We start from the raw sequence: 22,870 nt of genomic DNA on the forward strand, positions 1-22,870 counted from the left end.
AGATCCTGGAAATTGTGTTGTTTTTTGGCAGCATGAAGATTGTTACAGTTTTCCAGGAAGCAGTGGTCACGGACAGCTTGGTCTCTTCATTTTCATTTACACAATAAATCAGTACAATCTAGGGCAACTAAGGACTGCAAAAGATCTAACTACCTAACTTCTGTGTGTGTGTGTGTGTGAGTGTGTGTGTGTGTGTGTGTTTGTAAACATGGCAATTCATAGAGCTCTCAAAGAGCTTGATAACCTGGTCCACGGTAGACTGGAAAAAAAGTTTTGTTTTGTTTTGTTTTTTGACGTAAACATGGTGCAGTAATAAAATTGATATGCAAAGTCTAAAACAAATTGGATGGCTGAATGTCTTACCTCAAAAAACACTGCAGTAATGCTGCAGGGGACCTGTGTGGTTAAAAATCAAGAGAAGAGGAAACGAGTTGTTTATGAACCACTACGACAGACCTTAGTGGACATAGTAAAGCCAGTAAACGACGTTGAAAAGAGAAAAGGTGATGGGGAAAAACATTCGGGACCACTTGTCTATGGAATTTACATCAGTCAAGTCGGGGATCTTGACTTTGAGCTGCGAGGCACGCCTGCGGATGCGCCCCTTGTTGTGCGCGCTGTGCCGGTCCAGTGCGCGCCCGTAGCCCTCGCGGGCGCTCATGGGCTTGCGGTACTGGATGCTGGCGCTGTCGTACGAGTACATGGTGGCCTTCGGGTCGCTCAGGCCCGTCAGCACTTCTGAGCCGCTCGTCTCATTCCTGATTTCCAGGGTGCTGAGGAGAATGTTGCCGTGGGAATCGACCTGACAGAGAAAGGATATGCTCAGGCACAACGGCCAGGACATTAGCTGGTTTTATTAACCTGTCACTGAAAACCTGTAACCCATAACTAGCATGGGGCTCACTGCTCCTAGATAGCTGGCTCTGTGGGCCTCCTGGAAGTGGAGATTATTTGTCTATCAATCAATCATCTACCTACCTGCCTTGTCTGTCCATCTACCATCTATCCATCCATCATTCATTCTTTAAACTCAAACCATCAGTGTGTGTGTATGTGTGTGTGTATTTCCAGATACCTACAGAGACCAAATAGCATGGGTTTATATATTGGCATATCTATATCTATCTAAATCCATATAATTTTTGTTCCTAATAACTACCATTTATTGACTCCATGTTATATATATTGCCTTTTTTTATTACAAAAGTGGTACATGACATTTCAAACTAGAAACAAACAGGAAACAAAAATGAAAAATAAAAATTTATAATCTTTAGAATTTTTTAAAATATCTTGCTAGTCTACTCCCCCCCTCCCCATTCACATATACTTACAAATGCAGGTTTATTTTTCTTTGCAATCTGCTTTTGTTGGTTAATAGTATAGGATAGTCATCTCTCCACATATGTAAATATTCCTCTGTGGCATTTATTATTAGTTTATATGGATAAACCATAAATAAATCAATCTATTGTTAGATGTTAAGGCTTGGAGTATTATGTAAAAATCCTGCAAGGAACATCTCTTAGCTAAATTTTTGTGCACATCTGTAATATTTTCTTAGTCAACAATGTCAGAAATGGGATTCATGGATCAGAATCCTATACAAAGCATACAAATCTTTGAGTTTTTGCTTCTCTACCACCTGGGGTGGTATCACTGCAGTGATGACCTACCACAGGTTTCCTGATTCTTCTCTGTGCTCTGCTCCCTCTTGCCCCCCACCCCACTCCCAGTTTTGAAACAACAGGAAATGTGAACAAGTTTGGTCTGCACTGTAGCTTTAACTTCAATCTGATATACTTTGAAATGATTTACCTGGAGGGGAATGGGTCCATTTGTGCAAATTATTTGAAATATTACCAAGAGCAGCACAGGCAGCTGTGACTAAAACCAGTGTTACTGGCTCAGTACCTGACTTACAGTGAGCACTCTCAATGCTTTTGAAAGATTAACCTCAGTGAACAGTTGTTGAAGCCAAAGGTATAGCTTGGTAGGTAAAAAACCTGATGATGAAGAGCCACAGAAAAGCAAACAAAGAAGCAAAGATAAAAGAGAGAAAGAAAAGAAAGCTACAGAGGGTGGGGTGTCAAGGTGGTACATCACAGATGAGAGAACTAAGATTTATTGAGAAGCCACCAAATGTCTAGCTTCTGGTAGATGCTTCATATATATTACTTGTTTAATATTTATAACAACAACACACCTCAGGTTTACTCCCCTAGTAAGCATCTGAACCGAGATTACATCCTTGAGGTTACAGTGATCATAGAGGAAGTAGGATTTAAAGCTTATATGTCTTATCTGATTTAAAGCTCATGTAATTTTTACTAAGCAATGTCCAATTTTCATGGACCTTGGCCTTCACCACATCCCGCATTGAATTCAGTGATGCAGTTGACAGTTTCAAGCTTTGAGTTGGAGAGAAAAATGGTGACTGAATCTGGTCTCTATTACTCTCTCCATTCTCAGCTATTATTATTTCTTTCTGTGAAGCATTTTTCTCTAGTCTAACTGGACTACCCACTATGGCCTCACCCTCCATGTCCTTTATTGGCTTATTTATTCAGGGAGTTATTATTAATTATTGTTGTTAATTATGATTATTAAATCCTACTGTGTAGTTTATCTCAGTTATTTCTCATTATGACACTATGAAATATATGTTATCATCCTGGTTCAACTGATGAAGAAACTTAATTTGGGTAAGTTAAGCAAATTACTTAAGGTCAAACAAGTAATAAGTACCAAATTTGACATTCAAACAGGATACTCTATCTCAGATATCATTTTGCTGCTTCTTTGCACACTATTCATTGTATTTCTTCAAGGTTCAATTTAATCCTGTGTCCTCTGTGTCCCTGTGCCTTCCCTTATCATAGTACTACCCCTCTCCCTCTTTCATAGTATAAGTTTATGGTTGGAAAGTCATACATGTGCATGTGAAAGCTTACATTACTGCAGAGGATAGTGGAGTTGAAGTGACAAGAGAAAATGCTGAATTCATGAGAGAAGGGACATTATCAAGAGTTTTCAAACAAATGTTAAATGTGACAATATAGACCATGCTTAGGATTTCATAAAAGTGAAACATCATTAGCAATGTCAGGAAGAGCTCCATGAAGGAGATGCAGCTTGTAGTAAACCTTAAAAGATGGTTAGAAGACAGAACAAGTTGTTGGGAGTTGAAGACTGTTCTGTCTCATCCTGATTTTGTTATTAACTACAATACTTGGAATTATCTGAGTTTCTAATATCTCTCATCTAGATAGGATCAATTTCCTCATCTATAAGTGAAAGTTTTCACTAGGTAATCTCAAGGTTTTATTTCCAACTTTTTTTTTTAAAGATTTATCTATTTATACAAGCACTGGGTACAGTCAGAAGCGCGGGAGGGTGAGAGAATTCACCAGAGTCAGAGCGGGGAGCAGAGCAGGCAGACTGACGAAGTACACTGCTGAGGGGAGCAGCGGGTGGCTGGGGATTGAACCGGTGCTGCAGAGGCTGCGGGCAGCTTTGCAACCCAGCGCTCAACTGCTGCACCACCGGGGAGGCCCTATTTCCAACTTTTGACAGTCTTTAATTATGGAGAATATTCCAGGCCGAAGACACACCATCTAAAAAAATACTTGTAAAATTGAAACACTTGATCTATACTGTATGCCTCATTAAGTTACATTATTATGAAATCTCTCTAAGTAAACAAGTTACTAGAATTTAGAAGCAGTCAGTGAAGCATACACATGCTCCTCATTAAACAGAAGTCATGGCAAATAAAGTACATTTTATTAAGTTATTTTGGTTAACCTTGGTGCAAACTGAATTGCACTTATAAACTGCCTGAGGTTTATTAGTTTGTACAAATCCTTCAAAATAGTCTCTGTCATTGAACTAAATGCCAAAGCTTTATGTTGAGATATAGAATAATAAGTCCAGTTCTGCTGCTACCCTTGAAAATTGATTTCATTACCTTCAAGTGAAATAAACATTATCATGTTCTTTATTAAGAAAATGCAAGAAGTGTCCTAGAACAAGTCTTGACCAACTATACAGTCTAGTGCTTAACCTGAAAACTGGTGTTACATAGTCTGTCAGTGTGTGTGTGAGTGTGTGAGCGTGTGGGTGTGTGACAGTGTGGTTGCATTCTTCTGAAGGGTAAGATTTTATTCCCCAGCCTCTAAACTTTTTTGCTGCAAGGTAAGGTGGTAACTGTGGTTACCACAGCACTGTTGACATCAGTACATATCTGGTTGTTTCTACCCAAGAATAGTCCTTTCTCTTGCCTCAGCCTTATAAGGACACTCAGGGTAGCCTTATATCCATAACTGCCACAACTTTCTAAATTAAGACAAGTGGGTAAATAGTTATTTTTTTAAATGTGTTTTTTTTTTTAATTTTTTCTAGAGGCATGTCTTATTTATTTATCTATTTGTTTGTTTGTTTGCTTTATACATGCACTGGGTACAGTCAGAAGCCGGGAGGGTGAGAGAATTCACCAGAGCCAGAGCGGGGAGCAGAGCAGGCAGAAGGACTGAAGTACACTGCTGAGGGGAGCAGCGGGCGGCAGGAGAGGTCTGCCCGCCATGTGGGACCCTCCTCTGGTGGCCGGGGAGCAGCCGGGGATCGAACCGGCGCCGCAGAGGCCGCGGGCAGCTTCGCAACCCAGCGCTCAACCGCTGCGCCACCTGGGAGGCCCAATAGTTATTTTTTTAAACATCTTCAGTAGCAATAAAATCTGCAGTGGTCTAATGTTCCTTGGTTAGTAAAGAAATAACATATGAGTTGGATGGGATCCAAACAATGAAGATTTTTAACCCTTGAATAGGATTTTTCTTTCCTTTCTGCTTATAGATACAGTCCAGTTCAGGGTATTGATCCTGTAGCTTTGGGGGAGTAATACCTGTAGTTGTTTGCTGATCTAGTGATTGGGGAGAGAAAATCTGTCTAGTATTGGGGGAAATGACTGCATTCTGTTAAACACATATTCCTCAAACCAGTATCACTGATTTTATTTTTGAAGGTTAGAGCATCATTTAAATTTCAAACCTACATTTAAAAACAATGAATACAATTAATACTTCAGGAGGGCCAATAAATCAATCTCTCCAGATTGCTGTTCAACAATGCAAATTCTAGATCTAATAAAGGGGAGCAAAAATATGGCCTTAGCTCTGCAACCCCAAAGGCTTGGACATACTTCACTCTCATCCCACCTCACAGGCATATTTAATGTGCTACAAGAAGTAATTTTAGGCAGACCAGAGATGAATATTTAATATTTTAATAGTCCATTCATTCACTAGCTCATTTATGCAATGAATGTTTATTGAGTGCTTAGTCTGCTTTAGGCACTGTCCAGACACTGATGTAGAAATCTGTAAGCAACAGGACAGCATGTTCCACATAGGAATTAAAGATCTCAACTAATAAGCCTCTTAATCTGACATTCTTCTGTACAAGAGTTCTTCTGGAACTCTCCCCAAGTCTTATTGATTTTGAATGCTTTCCTGGAAAAATACTGGTTCCTTTTTAAACTCAGCCTATTCATTCTCTAACAGACTTGTTGGATTTTGTTCACTTGTGACCATAAGATCCTCTTGCTCTGTGCCTATGGAGTCTTTCTCTTATCTTTCCTCCTGTAAATCATGAAACCTAACCTTGAGATCAGCCTTGAGGCAAGTCTTGGGGCTCACATACAAAGGAAAGCCTCCGGATCTTACCCAAGCAGGCCTGAAAGGGGGTGAGGCACTCCAGCTGTAACTGGAGAACCCTCTCCTTCCTCCTTGCAGGACAGTATTTATCGACCACATCTTGTTTTTAAATTCTGAGGCCACAACAGCCCAAGGAAGATGGTTGTGAACAAAACACATCAGGTTCTTCAACTATTGAACAAAACAGCTGTCTAAGTGTTTTTAATATATTTAGAAAAATATAACCAACATGCTAACTTGGTGGTGGTATGCATCCTTTTCATAACACTACACTCATGTTCACATTTCAGATGAGTGGAAAAGGTTAATTTACATTAGGTTATTTTCTCCTGGATTTTACTACAGAAAAGCTTATAAGATCTTTTTGCATAGAGGTTTCAAGGTTCCTTTCTTCTTATTTGACTTGCGCCTCCCCCTCTGAGTGTCCCATTAGAATATTCCTCCAGATGAGTGGAGACTTTGTTTTATTCACTTTTGTTTTTCCAGAGTTGAGAAAAGTGCTTGGCACATAGAAATAGCCAATAAGTATCTGTTGCATGAATGATTAATAGTGTAGGTTATAAAAGGATTAATGGTTCATCTCGTATGTCACCTTGGCAAGGCCATAGTACCCATTTGTTTTGTCAGGTACTACTGTGGGTGCTGCTGTGAAGGTATTGTGTAGCTATGATTTACATACAGAATCAGTTATTATAACTAAAGAAGTTCCAGTTGATGATATGGGTGGGCCTCGTCCTATTAGCTGAAAACTGAAGATAGTCTCTCTACATGATTACATAGAAATTCCGCCTCAGTTTCCCGTGTGCCCTACAGATTTTGGACTGAAGACAGCAATACCAACTTTCTCTTGTGTCTCCAGCTTGCCATCTGCCCTACAGATCCCGGATTTGCCACCTCCCACAGTCTTCTGGGCCAATTTCTTAAAACATACCTCTGGATGTTTGTTTGTTCTGTTTCTATTGGTTCCATTTCTTCTGGAGAACCCTGACTGATGCAGTGTGGCAATATTCCAGAGGGGAGGCTCTCAAATGATAAAAGTCAAGAAAATGGTTGCATTTTTTCCTTCAAAAAAAACTTTAGAAAACACATTTATTTTCTAGCTTGAGACAAACCTCTCTCCCACCTCTTCCATCTCACTTACCATCTCTTTCTGTCCCAGACATCTCCAAACAGTGCCAGAGGGCTGTGAAAAATGTTGCCACTCACAGACTTTAACGGTTCTGGATATTTTCAATATATAAATATAGCAGAACTCATTTCAGTGTAATTGGAATAAAACATAATCTTGTTTTCAGTGGCAGTTTTAAAACCCTATTGAGAAATACCTCTGGGTTCAATCTATTTTGCAAATAGAAAGTCATTTCCTTCTTGCTAGCCAATTTAATTAGATTCAAATTTATGAGTGGTTCTGAAGCCCAAGCAGGAAGTCAGTGAAGTCATGATGGCCATAGGATGAGCTGCCTTCCCAAAGCTTACAGATGAAGCCAGTGTGAATGTTTGCTTTTACCTGTGGAGAGCAGAGACACACAGACACACCCTCTGTCTCCACATCCAGCTCATGTTACTAACCACACTCAATCACCACCAGACATTAGCTCTCAGCAGGACTGGAAAACCTTAACTGCTGATGCGTTTTTTTTGTTTTTCTTCCTGGGTATGTGTCGGGAGGGTCGGTGGAAGGGAAGGAAAGCTTTTCTGGAAATGATTTGCATGTCTCTGCTTATCCTGACAACCATTGCCAGAAGTAGAAACTTTAATATCCATTTCCAGAAACAACTGAAATTTAAGAACAAGCCTACATCAATCTAAATAAATGTAGATTATATTATTCCAGAAACAGAGAATGAAAAGATAAAATGAAACCACTGACAATTTTCCAGAACATTCCTCAGGTAGATGAATTTATCCTGGATTCCTCATTTTTCCTCTTCTTCATAAGGGGAGGCTCTAATGGCTCTACATTTAAATACATTGTGATTCTGACCACTTCATACCATCACCACTTGCCATATAATTGATGTCCCTCTTTCCAGGAATTCAGCCCTGTGATATTTCCTCTACAAAGCAATCTGAGTCAACTTTTTAAAATGTAAAAGAGGCCATGTCTCCTCTTAAATCTTCTACTTACTTTCCAAGACATAGGATAAAATCTAAATTGTATTGAGAACCAACCACAAAGCTCATGTGATTTGGTTCATACAGACACCCCGTCTACTCTGCATCTTGAGTTCTGTGTCCCAGCCACACTAGCCCTTGCTTGACTGACCCTGACACTATCAAGTGCTCAGAGCATTTTCATAAGGTGTTCCTCTCTCCTGGAATGCTCTTGCATAGATTGTTGCCTGCTAGCTTCTCATCATTTTCTTCACCATGATTTTCTCCATCCTAAAGAGTAGCTGGTAAATGTCTACAGGATGAGGAACTCTGAAACTCAGAGTTGAAGTCATCCTCTAAGCTCCATTTGAGTTTCATTGACCAAGGACACCTGAATGGCTGGGATGTCTAGAGTACAGCTCTCATCCAAATCATTTGGGAAACTAGTTAAAAATCCAGGTTTCAGCTCATCTCATTCTAAATCGAAGTCTTTCTAGTCTTACACACATTGCAAGCATCTTAGTTGGTTCCTGTGTCCCTGACCTTTAGCTGAATTCATGGCAGAGAGAAAATCCACAAAGCAGTTACACTATTTCCAGATGGCTAACAATTTTACAAATATGCACTGTTTATGTCTGAGAAATGCATGGCATGAAGATTAGGGAGTAATTTCTTAAGCTAATGTTAGTGGCAATTTATTAAACTTTGAGTAGTTTTAGACATAAGGACATTTTATGCATGGGCAAAGCATTCACTAATTGCTCAGGGAGTTCCAATATTTGAGATGGATGCTTTTTACTACTTAGCAATAAAAACAAGATATAACCTTGCCATTTGTGACAGCATTATGTGGAACTTGAAAGGATTATGATAAGTGAAATCAGTCAGAAGAAGAAAGGTAAATACCAGATGATTTTACTCATATGTGGGATATAAGGAAGCTAAACAAAGAAACAGAAAAAACTAAACCAAAACAAACCCTAAAAGTCTGCATGTAGAATTGAGGCTACAAGAGAGGGAGGGGTAGGGAGGACATAAAGGGAAGAGAGGGGTGTAATGAGCTGTGGTGGAGGATTATGGGTACTTTGGGGGTAGGTATGGTATGGTAACACACAGCTGAAGAGGTGTAAACTTAACACTCCTAAATCATATACCTTGCTGTAAACCAATGTTATCTCAGTGATATACTTGAAATAAAAAATTTTAAATGCATTGTAACCAGCAAATTCAATTCTGAATGATGCAAATAAGGGAGATTTTTCATATTCATCTTGAATGATTCCCTTAAAAGAATCACCTAAAATCTTAGCACTATGTTTTGTCCTTCAAATAGAAAGATGTGACTATAGAAAAGAGTGATTTTGGTAAGATTAATGATTGCTTTTCACATAGTCAAAAAAGTAATATTGAATGTCAATATCTATGAGAACATCTTGGGGTTTGTGCACATAAGTGGGCTTATTCTTGTTACTGTGCCATACCAGCCACATCTACCTCACAGCATTAGCCAGGGTTTCCTAAGGCCATCAACACAGCACCTCCCTGCCTCATTATTCTTGACTGGACAAAGATTAAGAACCAAAGGCAAGGTGGAGTTATCAATCAGCTTAGATTCTAATATAGGGATTTCAGGAGAAAGGGACTGCTGGAGAAAACCACTTAAGGTGTCAACACAGGGTGAAAGCAATCTATCACCCCCCCCAACACACACATACTGTTACTCTAATCAAAATGAATATCCTCCATTAGAAAATATTTATTATATTATATTATATATATATTTTAATTTTGAAAGGTACCAAATGTTTTTCACTGGGAAAGGCTTAAAATTTGTGTGTACGTGTGTGTGTTTTAACCATAGGAACATAGTAGGAAAAAGCTCTCAATTACACAGCAGTTCTAAGAGCATACCTGTGATTGTGTAATTAATTCATTAGTTCATTAATTGCTTTAAAAAAGCAGTTAAATCCTTGATTTATGCTAGGTTCTGTGAGAGGCACTGAAACACCAATGATGGAAGCTACCTACCATAGCTGCATTCAAGGCCTAGTTTGTTTCACTTTGTAGCATTTATTATTACCTGGCATTATATGTGTTTGTGTGATGTTTACTCTGTGTGTGATATATGGATGTGTGTGATGTTCATTGTCTGTCTTTCCCATCCAAATATAAGCTTCTGTTTTATTCATTGCTGACCATATCACCATGCATAGAGTGTGTTCATATAGTATGAAGTCATTAAGTATTAAGTTAAAAAAAGAAGCAACTATAGATTGCTGTAGAAAAGTATAAGAGGACCAACCCAACCTGAGGAACAAGAGAAGTCAGCCAATATGTGAACTTTTGGGATCAAGCCAAGCAAAGGCTACAGAGAGTGAACACATGACAATTTGGGAAAGCTCTGAGTTTTAACTATGGAATGAAGAGTAGGCTTGAAGGGTAAGGGGAGGAGAAATGAAGAAGAAAGGAAAACAGGAGATCACAGTGTGCCTTGGATCCCACATTAAGTTTTTTAGGCAGAGAGTGAGTTGTTGCTGATGTGTCTGACCTGCTGCTTTGACCTGTCTGGTTTCATTTGACCTTCCTCTAAGAACATTTCCCTAATTATCCTTGGTGCATGTTGAGGTGGGTCTGATGCATCTTCTAGGTTCCCAGAGTCAGGCAAGTAATGGAGACTTGAGTGTTCAGTGTGTCAATATCTTTCTGGTCAGAAGGATTGAGTTCTGCATGAGGAAAGGACAAAAGTTGCTCCAAAAAAGACTGACTCCTAGGACTTTTTTGTTGGTGTTGGAACATTTGGGTTTAAGAAAGCATTTTTGGACTAGGGTTGTATAGAGACTTGGCACTGTAAACTTGGTGCTCTGGGGCCATCACAAGGAAGGGGCTACTGAGAATAAAGTCAATATTCAAAAGGGAAAAAAAAGTCAAAAGGAAAGCAGGATTAAGTGTAGAAAGAGAGGGCCTCCCCTGGTGGTGCAGTGGTTGAGCGCTGGGCTGTGAAGCTGCCTGCAGTCTCTGCAGTGCTGGTTCGATTCCGGGCCGCCGGGGAGGGTCCCACATGGCTCGCAGACCTCTCCTGCTGTGCCCGCTGCTCGCTTCAGCAGTGTGCTTAGTCAGTCTGCCTGTTCTGTTCCCCACTCTGGCTCTGGTGAATTCTCTCACCCTCCCACACTTCTGATTGTACCCAGTGCTGGTATAATAAATAAATCTTTAAAAAAAAAAAGAAAAATGTGTGGAAAGAGAGGTTCTCTAATAACATTGTTTGAACTTGACATAACCATGAAACTAGAACTATGCTTGGACCTTTCCATTGTACAGGCAAAAAAAATCCCGCTCCTACCTTTCTTCTTTATTTTTCCTATTGAAGTAACATTGATTTATAACACTGTATATGATTTAGTGCAATAGGCTCACAATTCATTGCCTTTCTTAAGTCAGTTAAATAATTTATATTTCTTTCTCATTCACAAAATAATTCTAGCTGTTTGGATATAGAAGAAAATGGACACTAAATGTGAGATTGAGATGTTAAGATTCCTGGAAAAAAAACAGAATTCTGGAGATTAAACAGGATTTAACCAATGCCAAAGGAAATATGAACCAATCATAAGCGGAGACCACCAGAAAAATTCAGTCAACCCTGTTTGGGTAGGTGTGTCCCTGTTAAAAGAAAACCCACAAATGTCAGACTTCCTTTTTATAAGAAGTATAAATAATGAATTTTTGATTTGGATATTTTCTCCCTGTGTAACAATAAGTTAAGTCTACACATACATATTGAGTAATAAACACCAGTTTGGATAAAGAAAAAAAAAATGAACCAAGTCAGATTTGGGCAGGGGTTTGAGGACATGGATTGTCAATACAGAGCATCTTTAAAATTCGAAGGTCCTGCCTCGATTCCTCTAGAATCCAAGACCCTAAGTGAGAATGGTTAAGGTTTCATCAGAGACTGAGGACAGTGTCACAGCTGGTCTGAGGATGAGGCAGTGACATGGGAACAGGTATGGCTTATAAATGTAGCTTTCCAAGCTGAACTTAAGGATAGAGCTGTGTATCTTTCCATGCATGTTGTATCCTGGATTTATTCACAACACAGGGCTGATTTACATTTAGAAAGTTGTCTCAACATGTAGATGAGTTGTGTATTCACTGCAGAGAGTCAAGGTGGGAGAGAAGAGGCCAGATTATAGCACCTTTACTTGATTCTGAAGGGGAAGATTCTAATTTTTGCAACCTGTTAAGGCTGCAAGTGCACATTTGGTACGAATCTTTGGGAGATTCTGCCTGTGCTCCCCATGATATAGACTGATCACAGGCTGCCCATGCAATCATTGCATCTGAGTTAGATCTATTTGCAAATGGGGAGGCATTACGGGTAGCAGATATAACCATTTAAGTTCCAGGTTCATATAAAAGCGGCCCAGATATAGCTTACTTACAACCTAATCATAGTGTAAAATCTATCTTTCAAAACTCTAACTGCATCTCTAGCTTCAAATGATGCCGGAGGGGTTCATGAATCTACAGACTTTATCACTTTGGAGGTTGAAACTATCCTAACGTCTGGATACAGCATCTGTACTCGACTAAAGAGATACTTCAGTGCAGCTGGTGGAACTATAAATCAAGACAAAGTAAGCACTTCTGTAGCTAGAGAACAGATACTCCTTCACATGACTTCCCAGGCAAGACTATCAAATATAATATGTCATAAGTGGACAATGCCCCTTTATGCACCACGGCACCAAGGCAAACATCAGGGATCCTCAAATGAAAATGGTCTGGCACCAGAGCACACAGGCCCTTTGACTCCAACTCTTCATAAGCATCAAAAAAGGAAGGGGGAATTATCCAACCATTATATTAAAGGGAAAAATCAAGGGTCATTTTCTATTTTTTTAAAAAATTTAACCAGAGGGTAACATTTCCAAATATCAAGATGTTTAAAAATCACACTTAGCTGCTGGAGGTGTACATGGGCCAGAGGATCTGATCTCCCTGGTTTTAGAAGAGGCAAGGAAATTAGGAATAGAAAACCTATGCAGCTGCAAGAATAATAATAAGTTTCTGAGATCTTCAATTATTATTACTTGTAAATATTAAGGAATTTAAAGTTTTAGCTAAAATACTCATTTGAAGATTATATCCATCAAATTTTATATGGCACAGTGAATCAGGAAGAATAGCACAGGTTGTTATAAAACGTGATTTAAAAAGTGTTAAAAATTGGGCCTCCCCGGTGGCGCAGCGGTTGAGCGCTGGGTTGCGAAGCTGCCCGCGGCCTCTGCGGTGCCGGTTCGATCCCCGGCTGCTCCCCGGCCACCGGAGGAGGGTCCCACATGGCGCGCAGACCTCTCCTGCCGCCCGCTGCTCCCCTCAGCAGTGTACTTCGGTCCTTCTGCCTGCTCTGCTCCCCGCTCTGGCTCTGGTGAATTCTCTCACCCTCCCGCGCTTCTGACTGTACCCAGTGCATGTATAAACAAAACAAACAAACAAACAAATAAATAAATAAAAACATGCCTCTATTAAAAAAAAAAAAAGTGTTAAAAATTAAAGTGACACAAACATTAAGAAAGTCTGGGGGGAAAGCTAAAGTGGTCTATAGATTGTCTTTCCTTACTTATTACCAATATATAAGACTTTGATAAAACATTATGACTTAGAGCTCACTGCCTTGTGTGATATCTAAGGACTCATTATGAATGGCGGTCTCTCTAGCATGCATTCATTGAGCAAGCACTTATTTGGAATTCTTCTATTCTAGCCAGCGAGGAAAGATAATAAACACAATAGACAAAAGACTGGTGCCTGTCCTTGGGAGGCTTACAAGCTAATGAGTGATGGATGTTAAAAATATAATTACACAAATAAACTCACTGTTGTATGGACAAACACTGTTGAATGGGGAAAAGCATAGCTAGGGCACCAAATCTAAACCAACAGTGGGAGTATCACTAAGACATCAATGAACTTATAGCATTTATAGTAAAAGCTGGTGTAATGGAAAAATTGAGAGGTCAGAATACCTTTAATTCTGCTAATATTTTCTTCTCTTGTATAGAATTTGATGCTAATCTAGTTAATGGATTTTTTAATTCTTTGATTTACACCAGTTCTTTTTTATAGTCTCAACTCTCTGAGACTGCACATCTCTTCATACATTATATTAGTCTTTTCCTATGATTTTTCAAAAAACTTTTTATTTTGAAATTATTATAAATTCCTAGAAAGGTGCAAAGATAGAACAGAAGGGATTGTGTACCCTTCACAAATTCTTCCCACTGAAAGCATTTATATAACTCTTATATAATACCCACACCAGGAAATTGACATTAGTGTACAGTGTATATTATTCTATGAAATGATTTTCCACGTGTAGATTCTCATAATCACCACTGCCATCAGGATAACAAAGTTCTTTAACTATAGCAAAGGTCTCCTTCATGCTGTCCCTTCATGGTAAGTCACTCCTATGTCTTCCTTCTTCCCGAAACCTCCAAAGCCACTATCACTAACTCCTGCTAACCACCTGTCTGTCCTCCATTTCCACAATTTTGTTATTTTAAGTACTTTCTAAATGGAATCATAGAGTATGTAGTCTTTTAAGATTGATTTTTTTACTCAGCATAATGCCTTTGAGATTTATCCAAGTGTTGCATGTATTAATAGTCACTACTTTTTATTAGGCTAGTATTTTATGGTATGAATTACCACAGTTTGTTTAACCATTTTACTCATTATAGAATGTTTTGTTTATTTCTGATTATATTTTCCTGATTATATTAATTATAATATACTGATTTAATTATTTAACAGATCTAATTTAGTGAATATAGTAATTTAATATATTAATTATTAATTAATGCATTACAATGAATACATTTGATATATGATTTATAATATATCAATTATAATAATTATTAATACTATACTCCTCATATCTTAAGTCAACCTCTGAGATTTTGGCAGGTCTTTTCTGTTGAATTTTTTTCCTCTGGACAATTGACATGTTTTCTTGTTTCTTCTCATGTTTAATAAATTTTTTATTATGTGCTGGATATTTTGATGATGTGGTGTAGAGATGTGGGATGCTTTTATCTTCCCTTAAAAATGTTGGATTTGTTAGCAGGCAGTTAAATTACAAACAGATTAAATTAGAATGTATAGATACTTGGATCTATTTGTTGCTGGGGTAAGTCTATCTTAGTTTTCCCCTTCTCATCACTTTGGTCTCAGAACAAATGGTAATTTCTCAGAGATATTTTCCTGTTCACCTGATCACATTTCCCTGTTGCCTCGAATCTGATTCAAATTCCCAAAGGGAAACCTTTATTCTTATGATTTACTCTGTGCTCCCCAGGTATGATTCTTTTTTTTTTTTTTTTTTTTTTTTTTTTTTTTTTTTTACTTTCACTGAAAGTTTATTCAGATAATAAAAGATACAATCAGAGAGAAGATGCCCAACAACCTGTGCTAGGTTAGCTAGTTCCCTTGTCTTCTTTTAGGCCCAAGGTGCTGGGCACACCTTACCACTCCGGATTCTTTTTTTTTTTTTTTTATAGAGACATAAACTTTATTATTTCAAACTTTATATCCATGTAATAAATTTGAGTTGAAACTTGGGTTTCCTATTCAAACTGTACTTGCTGTAATTTTATTTTTTTTTTTATTTTTTTTTTTAATAAATTTTATTGTTATATTCCCCATACAATTGCAGCCCCCCATTCTGACCCCAATCCCTCCCCTCCCGCCCCCGCCCCCCTAAAAGTGTCTCTGGTTCATAGTTTTTTGTTGATTTTGATTTTCACTTTCTTATAGTTATTCATTTTCCTGGTCCCTTATTTAAGTTTTCTAGATTCCTGCTATGAGTGAGACCATCCGGTATTTTTCTTTTTCTTTTTGGCTTATTTCGCTGAGCATGATCCCTTCCAGCGCCATCCATGTTGCAGCAAATTGCATGTGTTTATCTTTTTTGAATGCTGAGTAATATTCCATGGTATATATGTACCACATCTTCTTGATCCAGTCATCTATTTTTGGGCATTTGGGTTGTTTCCAAAGCTTAGCTATTGTAAATAGTGCTGCTATAAACATAGGGGTGCAGGTGTTCTTTGGAATTGATGTTTCTGTGTCCTTTGGGTAAATACCTAGGAGTGGAATTGCTGGATCATATGGAAGCTCTATGTTTAGTAGGTCCAGAAATCTCCACACAGCTTTCCACAGTGGTTGGACCAGTTTGCACTCCCACCAACAGTGCAGAAGAGTTCCTTTTTCTCCACACCCTCGCCAACATTTGTTGTTGCTAGTTTTTTTAATATGTGCCATTCTCACTGGTGTAAGATGGTATCTCATAGTAGTTTTGATTTGCATTTCCCTGATGACAAGTGATGTTGAACATTTTTTCATATGCCTGTTGGCCATTTGCATTTCCTCTTCAGAGAAGTTTCTTTTAAGCTCTTCTGCCCATTTTTGGACTGGATTATTTTCTTTGTTGTTGTTGAGTCTCATCAGCTCTTTGCAGATTTTTGTGATCAGTCCTTTATCATTAGTGTTGGGTGCAAAAATGTTCTCCCAGTTGGTGGGGTTTCTCTTTGTTTTTGTTATTGTCTCTTTTGCTGTGCAAAAGCTCTTTAATTTGATGTAGTCCCAGCTGTTTATCTTTGCCTTCACTATCACTGCTTTGGGTGATGTGTCTGTAAAGATGTCTTTGATGTGCAAATCACGTAGTGTTTCGCCTATATTTCCTTCTATATATTTTATGGTTTCAGGTCTTATGTCTAGTTCTTTAATCCATTTTGAGTTGATTTTTGTGTATGGTGTGAGGTGGTGGTCAAGCTTCATTCTTTTGCATGTAGCGACCCAGTTTTCCCAGCACCATTTATTGAACAAACTTTCTTTGCTCCAATGCATATTCTTTGCTCCTTTGTCAAAGATTAGTTGACCATAAATCTGTGGGTTTATTTCTGGATTTTCTATTCGATTCCATTGGTCTGTATGTCTGTTCTTGTTCCAATACCATGCAGTTTTGATGATTATGGCTTTGTAGTATAGTTTGAAGTCTGGGAGTCTGATGCCTCCATTCCCTTCTTTTTTTTTCAGGAGAGCTTTGGCTATTCGGGGTTTTTTGTGATTCCATATGAATTTCATCAATAATTGTTCTATTTCTTTGAAGAATGACATTGAAATTTTGATTGGAATAGCATTGAATCTGTATATTGCTTTTGGAAGGATGGCCATTTTAATAATGTTTATTCTTCCAATCCATGAGCAGGGGATGTCTCTCCATTTCTTTGTGTCTTCTTCTATTTCTTTTAACAGCGTTTTATAGTTTTCTTTGTATAGGTCCTTTACCTCTTTTGTTAGATTTATTCCCAAATATTTGATTTTTTTTGTTTCAATAACAAAAGGGATGGTCTTTTTGATTTCTTCTTCTTCAGATTTATTGTTTGTGTATAGGAAGGCTACTGACTTTTGCATGTTGATTTTGTATCCTGCCACTTTACTGAACTGATTGATGAGTTGAATTAGCTTTTCTGTGGAGTTTTTGGGGTTCTCTATGTATAATATCATATCGTCTGCAAATAGTGATAGTTTGACTTCTTCTTTTCCTATTTGGATTCCTTGGATGTCTTTCTCTTGTCTTATTGCCCTGGCTAGGACTTCCAGTATTATATTGAAAAGCAATGGTGAGAGTGGACATCCTTGTCTTGTTCCAGATCTTAATGGAATTGCTTTCAGCTTTTCACCATTGAGAATGATACTGGCTGTTGGCTTGTCATAGATGGCCTTTATGATGTTGAGGTATGTTCCTTGTATCCCAAGAATTTCAAGGGCTTTTATCATGAATGGGTGTTGCACTTTGTCGAAAGCTTTCTCAGCATCTATTGATATTATCATATGGTTTTTATATTTCTTTTTGTTGATGTGTTGGATAACGTTGATTGATTTTCGGATGTTAAACCATCCTTGTGCCCCTGGAATGAATCCAACTTGGTCGTGGTGAATTATCTTATGGATACATTGTTGGATTCTGATAGCTAAAATTTTATTGAGGATTTTTGCATCAGTGTTCATTAGGGAGATTGGCCTGTAGTTTTCCTTTTTTGTGTTGTCCTTGTTCGGTTTTGGTATTAGTGTAATGTTGGCTTCATAGAACGTGTTTGGTATTGTCCCTTCCTTCTCAATTTTTTGGAAGAGTTTGTGAAGGATAGGCACTAATTCGTCTCTGAATGTTTGGTAGAATTCATTTGTAAATCCATCAGGTCCTGGGCTTTTGTTTTTGGGGAGGTTTTTGATTACCATTTCAATTTCGCTAATTGTAATTGGTCTGTTTAGGTGTTCTATTTCTTCTTTATCTAGCTTTGGGTGATTGTAGAGTTGTAGGAATTTGTCCATCTCCTCTAGATTGTTAAACTTGTTTCCATATAACTGTTCATAGTAGTTACTGATTATTCTTTTGATTTCTGCTGTGTCCGTTGTGATTTCTCCTCTTTCATTGATGATCCTGTTTATTTGTGCTTTCTCCCTTTTTTCCTTTGTGAGCCTGGCTAGGGGTTTGTCTATTTTATTTATTTTTTCAAAGAACCAGCTCTTGGTTTCATTGATCTTTTGGATTGTTTTTTTAGTTTCAATTTCATTTATTTCTGCTTTGGTTTTTATTATTTCTTTTCTTCTACTGGTTTTGGGGTTTTTTTGTTGTTCTTTTTCTAGATCTTTGAGCTTCGAGATTAGGTTGTTTCTTTGCGTTCTTTCTTGTTTCTTGATGTGAGCTTCTATTGCTATATATTTTCCTCTTATTACTGCTTTTGCTGCATCCCATACATTTAGGATATTGGTGTCCTCCTTGTCATTCAATTCAAAAAATTTTTTAATTTCTTCTTTGATCTCCTCATTAGTCCAATGGTCTTCCAGTAGTGTGGTTTTTAATCTCCATGAGGTAGGAAAGTTCCTTGCCTTCTTTTTATGGTTTATTTCTAGTTTGATGCCTTCATGGTCAGAAAAGATGGTTGATATGATTTCAATCTTGGTGTATCTGTTGATGTTTGTCTTGTGCCCCAGTATGTGATCGATCCTGGAGAATGATCCGTGTGCGCTTGAGAAAAATGTGTACTCCGTTTTTTTGGGGTTTAGTGTTCTATAGATGTCTGTTAAGCCCAATTGCTCTAGGTCTTTATTTAGAGCTTTGGTTTCTTTACTTATTTTTTGTCTTGTTGATCTATCCATTGTTGATAGTGGTGTGTTGAAGTCTCCCACTACGTATGTGTTTTCTCTGATGTCTGTTTTCAGAGAGGACAACAGTTGTCTGATATATTTTGGTGCTCCTTCGTTTGGTGAGTATATGTTAATGAGTGTTATTTCTTCTTGAAGTATTGTCCCCTTGATCATAATGTAGTGACCATTGGGGTCTCTTTTTATCTTTTTGAGTTTGAAATCTGTTTTATCTGATATAAGTATAGCTGTTCCTGCTTTCTTTTTTGGTCCATTTGCTTGTAGGATTGTTTTCCATCCTTTAACTTTGAGCCTATTTTTATCTTTTGTAGCTAAATGTGTTTCCTGGAGACAGCAAAAGGTTGGGTTTTGTTTCTTAATCCAGGCTGCAACTCTGTGTCTTTTTATTGAAGAGTTTAGTCCATTTACATTTAGAGTTAATATTGATATGTTAACATCTGTATTTGCCATTGTGTTTGTCTTTCCTTTGATTTTATTTATTTATTCTTTTAATAACTTTTTTTTTTTTTTGGCCTTCTTTCATTGTTATTCGTCGCTCTGAGGTTCTGGCTTTAGGACTCCTTGTAGTATTTTTTGGAGTGGGGGTTTAGTTGCAATGAAATTCCGGAGTTTCTGTTTGTCTGGGAAGGTCCATATTCTTTCTTCAAAGTGGAAGGAGAGCTTTGCGGGATAGAGTATTCTTGGTTGGCATCTGTTTTCTTGGAGTCTGTTGACTATGTCCCTCCACTCTCTCCTTGCCCGTAGTGTTTCTTCGGAGAAGTCTGATGTCAGCCTGATTGGTTTTCCTTTGAATGTTATCTGTTTCTTCCCTCTTGCCAGCTTCATTATTTTTTCCTTGTCCTGGATTCTTGGGAGCTTTACTATTATGTGTCTTGCTGTATTTTTCCTTTCGTCGTGGAAGTTTGGTGTTCTTCTTGCTTCTTGTATATCAATTTTCAGCTCCTTCTTCACATTTGGGAAGTTCTCTTCAATTATCTCTTTGAATATTTTCTCTGTTCCTACATCTCTCTCCTCTCCTTCTGGTATTCCTATAACTCTTATATTTCCTTTCCTCATGGAGTCAGATAGTTCCCGAAGTCTTTCTTCGTTCTTTTTCCTTCGTACTTCTCTTTCCTTTTCTGTTTTGGTTCTTTTTATTTCTGTGTCTTCAAGATTACTTATTCGTTCTTCCATTTCATCTATTCTGCTTTCATTGCTTTTCCCAGAATTCTTTAGTTCTTCCATTAATTCTTTGATCTCCTGCATTTCTTTTACTTCCCTCTTTAGGGACTCAATTTCTTTCTTCTGACCATTGTTTTCCCTCTCTAGGGACTCAATTGCATTCTTCTGATCGTTGATTATTTTTCCCTTATCATTGTTTTCCTTTATGACTTCTGTCAGTTTTTTAATCACGGCAATTTTAAATTCTCTTTCTGGAAGGCTCAGAAATTCTTCCAAGTTATTGTCGTTGCAATCTGGGGGCTGGCTTTCTTTTTGTGGTGTGCTTTTTCTCTGGAGCGTTGCTAGGTTGCGTGTGGTTCTTCTCCTCCCTACTGTCTGTTTTCTAATTTGCCGTATGCGTTGGGACACTGTGTTGTTGGGACTGGCCGGCATCTTGGGTGGGCTTCTCTGTTCCCCTCTGGTTCTTCCAGGAGTCATCTGTCAGTTTCAAGCAGCCTTTACTGGAGAAAGGTCCCTGTTCTAAAATGCCGATGTGGGGACACACTCCCCTGTGCGCCTGGTCTGCCCCGGCGGTGGGTTCCTGCTCCCCTCTGGGCTTGGACTGCAGGCCAGAGGGGGTCTGGCGTGGGCGAACTTCCCCCGCTCACCTCTGGTTCCTGAGGAAGCCTTCTGCAGGTAGTCTTTACTGAAGAAATGTCTCTGTTCTAAAATGGTGATGTGGGACACACTCCCTGCGCTTCTGGTCTCAGGCACACTCTTCTGCGCGTCTGGTCTGCCCCGGCTGTGGGTGCTCGCTCTCCCTGTGGGCTCAGACTACTTGTTCGGAAGGGGCCCGGTGTGGGCTAACTCCCCAGCTGGCCACTAGCTCCTTCAGTAGCCTGTGCTGGGGTCAAGTCGCTAGGTGGCGCCAGAGATCTCTCCTAGAGCCCTTGGGGAGCTGATTTTCCACCCCGTGGGACAGGGAGCAGAGCGGGGATGGTAGGGTACACCTCAACGGCTTTGGGGTGCTGTGTCTGCCTTGTGCCCCACCGTCGTGGGGAACCCACGCCCCTAATTTCGTGCCCCGGGTCTCAGTTCCAAAGCCCTCAGTTCCAGGACGCGGGCTGTAGCCCAGATCAGTGGCGCGGGAATGGCGCCTTTTGAATCCCGCTCCCCTGCCTGGGCGCCTTGTTCCTGCTCACTCAGGGAGGGCCTCCGCCCGGGTCTCAGTTCCAAAGCCCTCAGTTCCAGGACGCGGGCTGTAGCCCAGATCAGTGGCGCGGGAATGGCGCCTTTTGAATCCCGCTCCCCTGCCTGGGCGCCTTGTCCCTGCTCACTCAGGGAGGGCCTCCGCTGTCTACCCGCAAGCCTAGGTTGCAGGCGCGGGGACCTGGGCAGCTGCAATCCGAGCGCCGCTTTCGCGCAAGCTTACAGGGCGGCCGGGGCTGTGTGCTGGTGCTGGTCTCCTCCTGGGGGGCGGGGCTCTCTTTAATGGCGCCTGGAGCTCACCTCCGCGGCGGATCCTGCAGGGTTCGCCTCAGCTCCCGTTCACGGGGTGTGGTGGCTGAAATAGTTCCTTTCCACTCACAGTTCCACTTGCTGCATCCGTTTTTCTTGTTGGCCGTTTTGGTTTGTTGTTTCCCTTCTCTCTGCCGGTCGGAGAGTGCCGCCTCTGTGGGCGGGGGAGGGGAGCAGGGTTCTGCACTTCCCTCCCTTCTGGTCCTCTTTTATGGCAACTTTCTTCTTTGGGCAGTTTGCTGGAGTCGTCCGTTTATCTTCCGTGTCCCAGTTCTCACTGGGACCTGCCGCTTTTCCTCCCTATTAACTTTTTTTAATGGGAGATCTTACTCGCAGCGTCTCCTCGCCGCCATGTTGCTCCGCCCCCTCCCCAGGTATGATTCTTTTGAACCCAGCCATTTAGAGAGGCTGGATTCAAACTCCAAACTCTGACTACCATATGGCGGATAAGAGCTGAAATCTGTTTATTTATTCCTTTCAGCTGCTTTCCCTTCTGAACTTCTTGGTATTTTATCTGTTCATTTGCTGTTGAGGGATCAGCTAAGGATTCATGAGAAGTTTATGTGCAGATTTTGAGTTTCCCTTGTGTCTTATTCTTTCTGAAATTGCCAGAAACTCTGAAAGTATCAAACTTCATACCCTGATTTATCAGACCAACAAAACTGCTTTTCCTACCACCCCCCCCCCCAACCCAAATTCTGCAGTCACACATTCCCCAGACTGGGTAAAGTGATATAAACACAAATTTCATTTTGTGTCATTTCCTTCACTTGAGGGTTGGTTCTCATCTAGTTTTTGCTTCTTAGTTACTCTTCCATGTCTTCAATCAGATGCTTAAAAAATTTTATTTGGGGTTTATAATGTTTAATCTATAGGAGAGTTAGTCTGATACAAACTACTTTGTCTTAACATGATTTGCATTTGAATTCTGGCAAATTTTTTTCTGTGGAAAGGGTTTGAGGAATTCCAAGTATAGCTTTCCATGGATAGTAACACATTTTCGTCCTTTAAGTCTTTCTTCTTCTGATGATTGAGGAGGTTTTTTTATGCTTTCTCTTTGAATTAAAATAAAAATGTCAATTTACCTGATATGTTTCCTAATTTGAGATCAAATTAAGTCTTCTGTTTATGCACAAGCTTTTAAAATGAAGATCAGTTAAATGTGAATATTTAAC

The 22,870-nt window shown here is 39.4% G+C and overlaps 1 protein-coding gene across 1 annotated transcript in view; it reads right to left on the reverse strand.

The window, feature by feature from the left end:
- Positions 1-457: 457 nt before the first annotated feature.
- The window catches only part of GABRB1 (gamma-aminobutyric acid type A receptor subunit beta1), a gene marked incomplete at both ends in the record, with an annotated part of 315,869 nt that continues 293,456 nt past the window's right edge, over positions 458-22,870 (reverse strand). Inside the window, one exon of the mRNA XM_084233328.1 lies at positions 458-802. Within this exon, the coding sequence (XP_084089454.1) occupies positions 458-802 (345 nt within the window). The remainder of the gene's footprint in view (positions 803-22,870) is intronic.

The sequence above is a fragment of the Talpa europaea genome, assembly GCF_964194135.1.
Source record: "Talpa europaea genome assembly, chromosome: 5".
Lineage (NCBI taxonomy): Eukaryota > Metazoa > Chordata > Mammalia > Eulipotyphla > Talpidae > Talpa > Talpa europaea.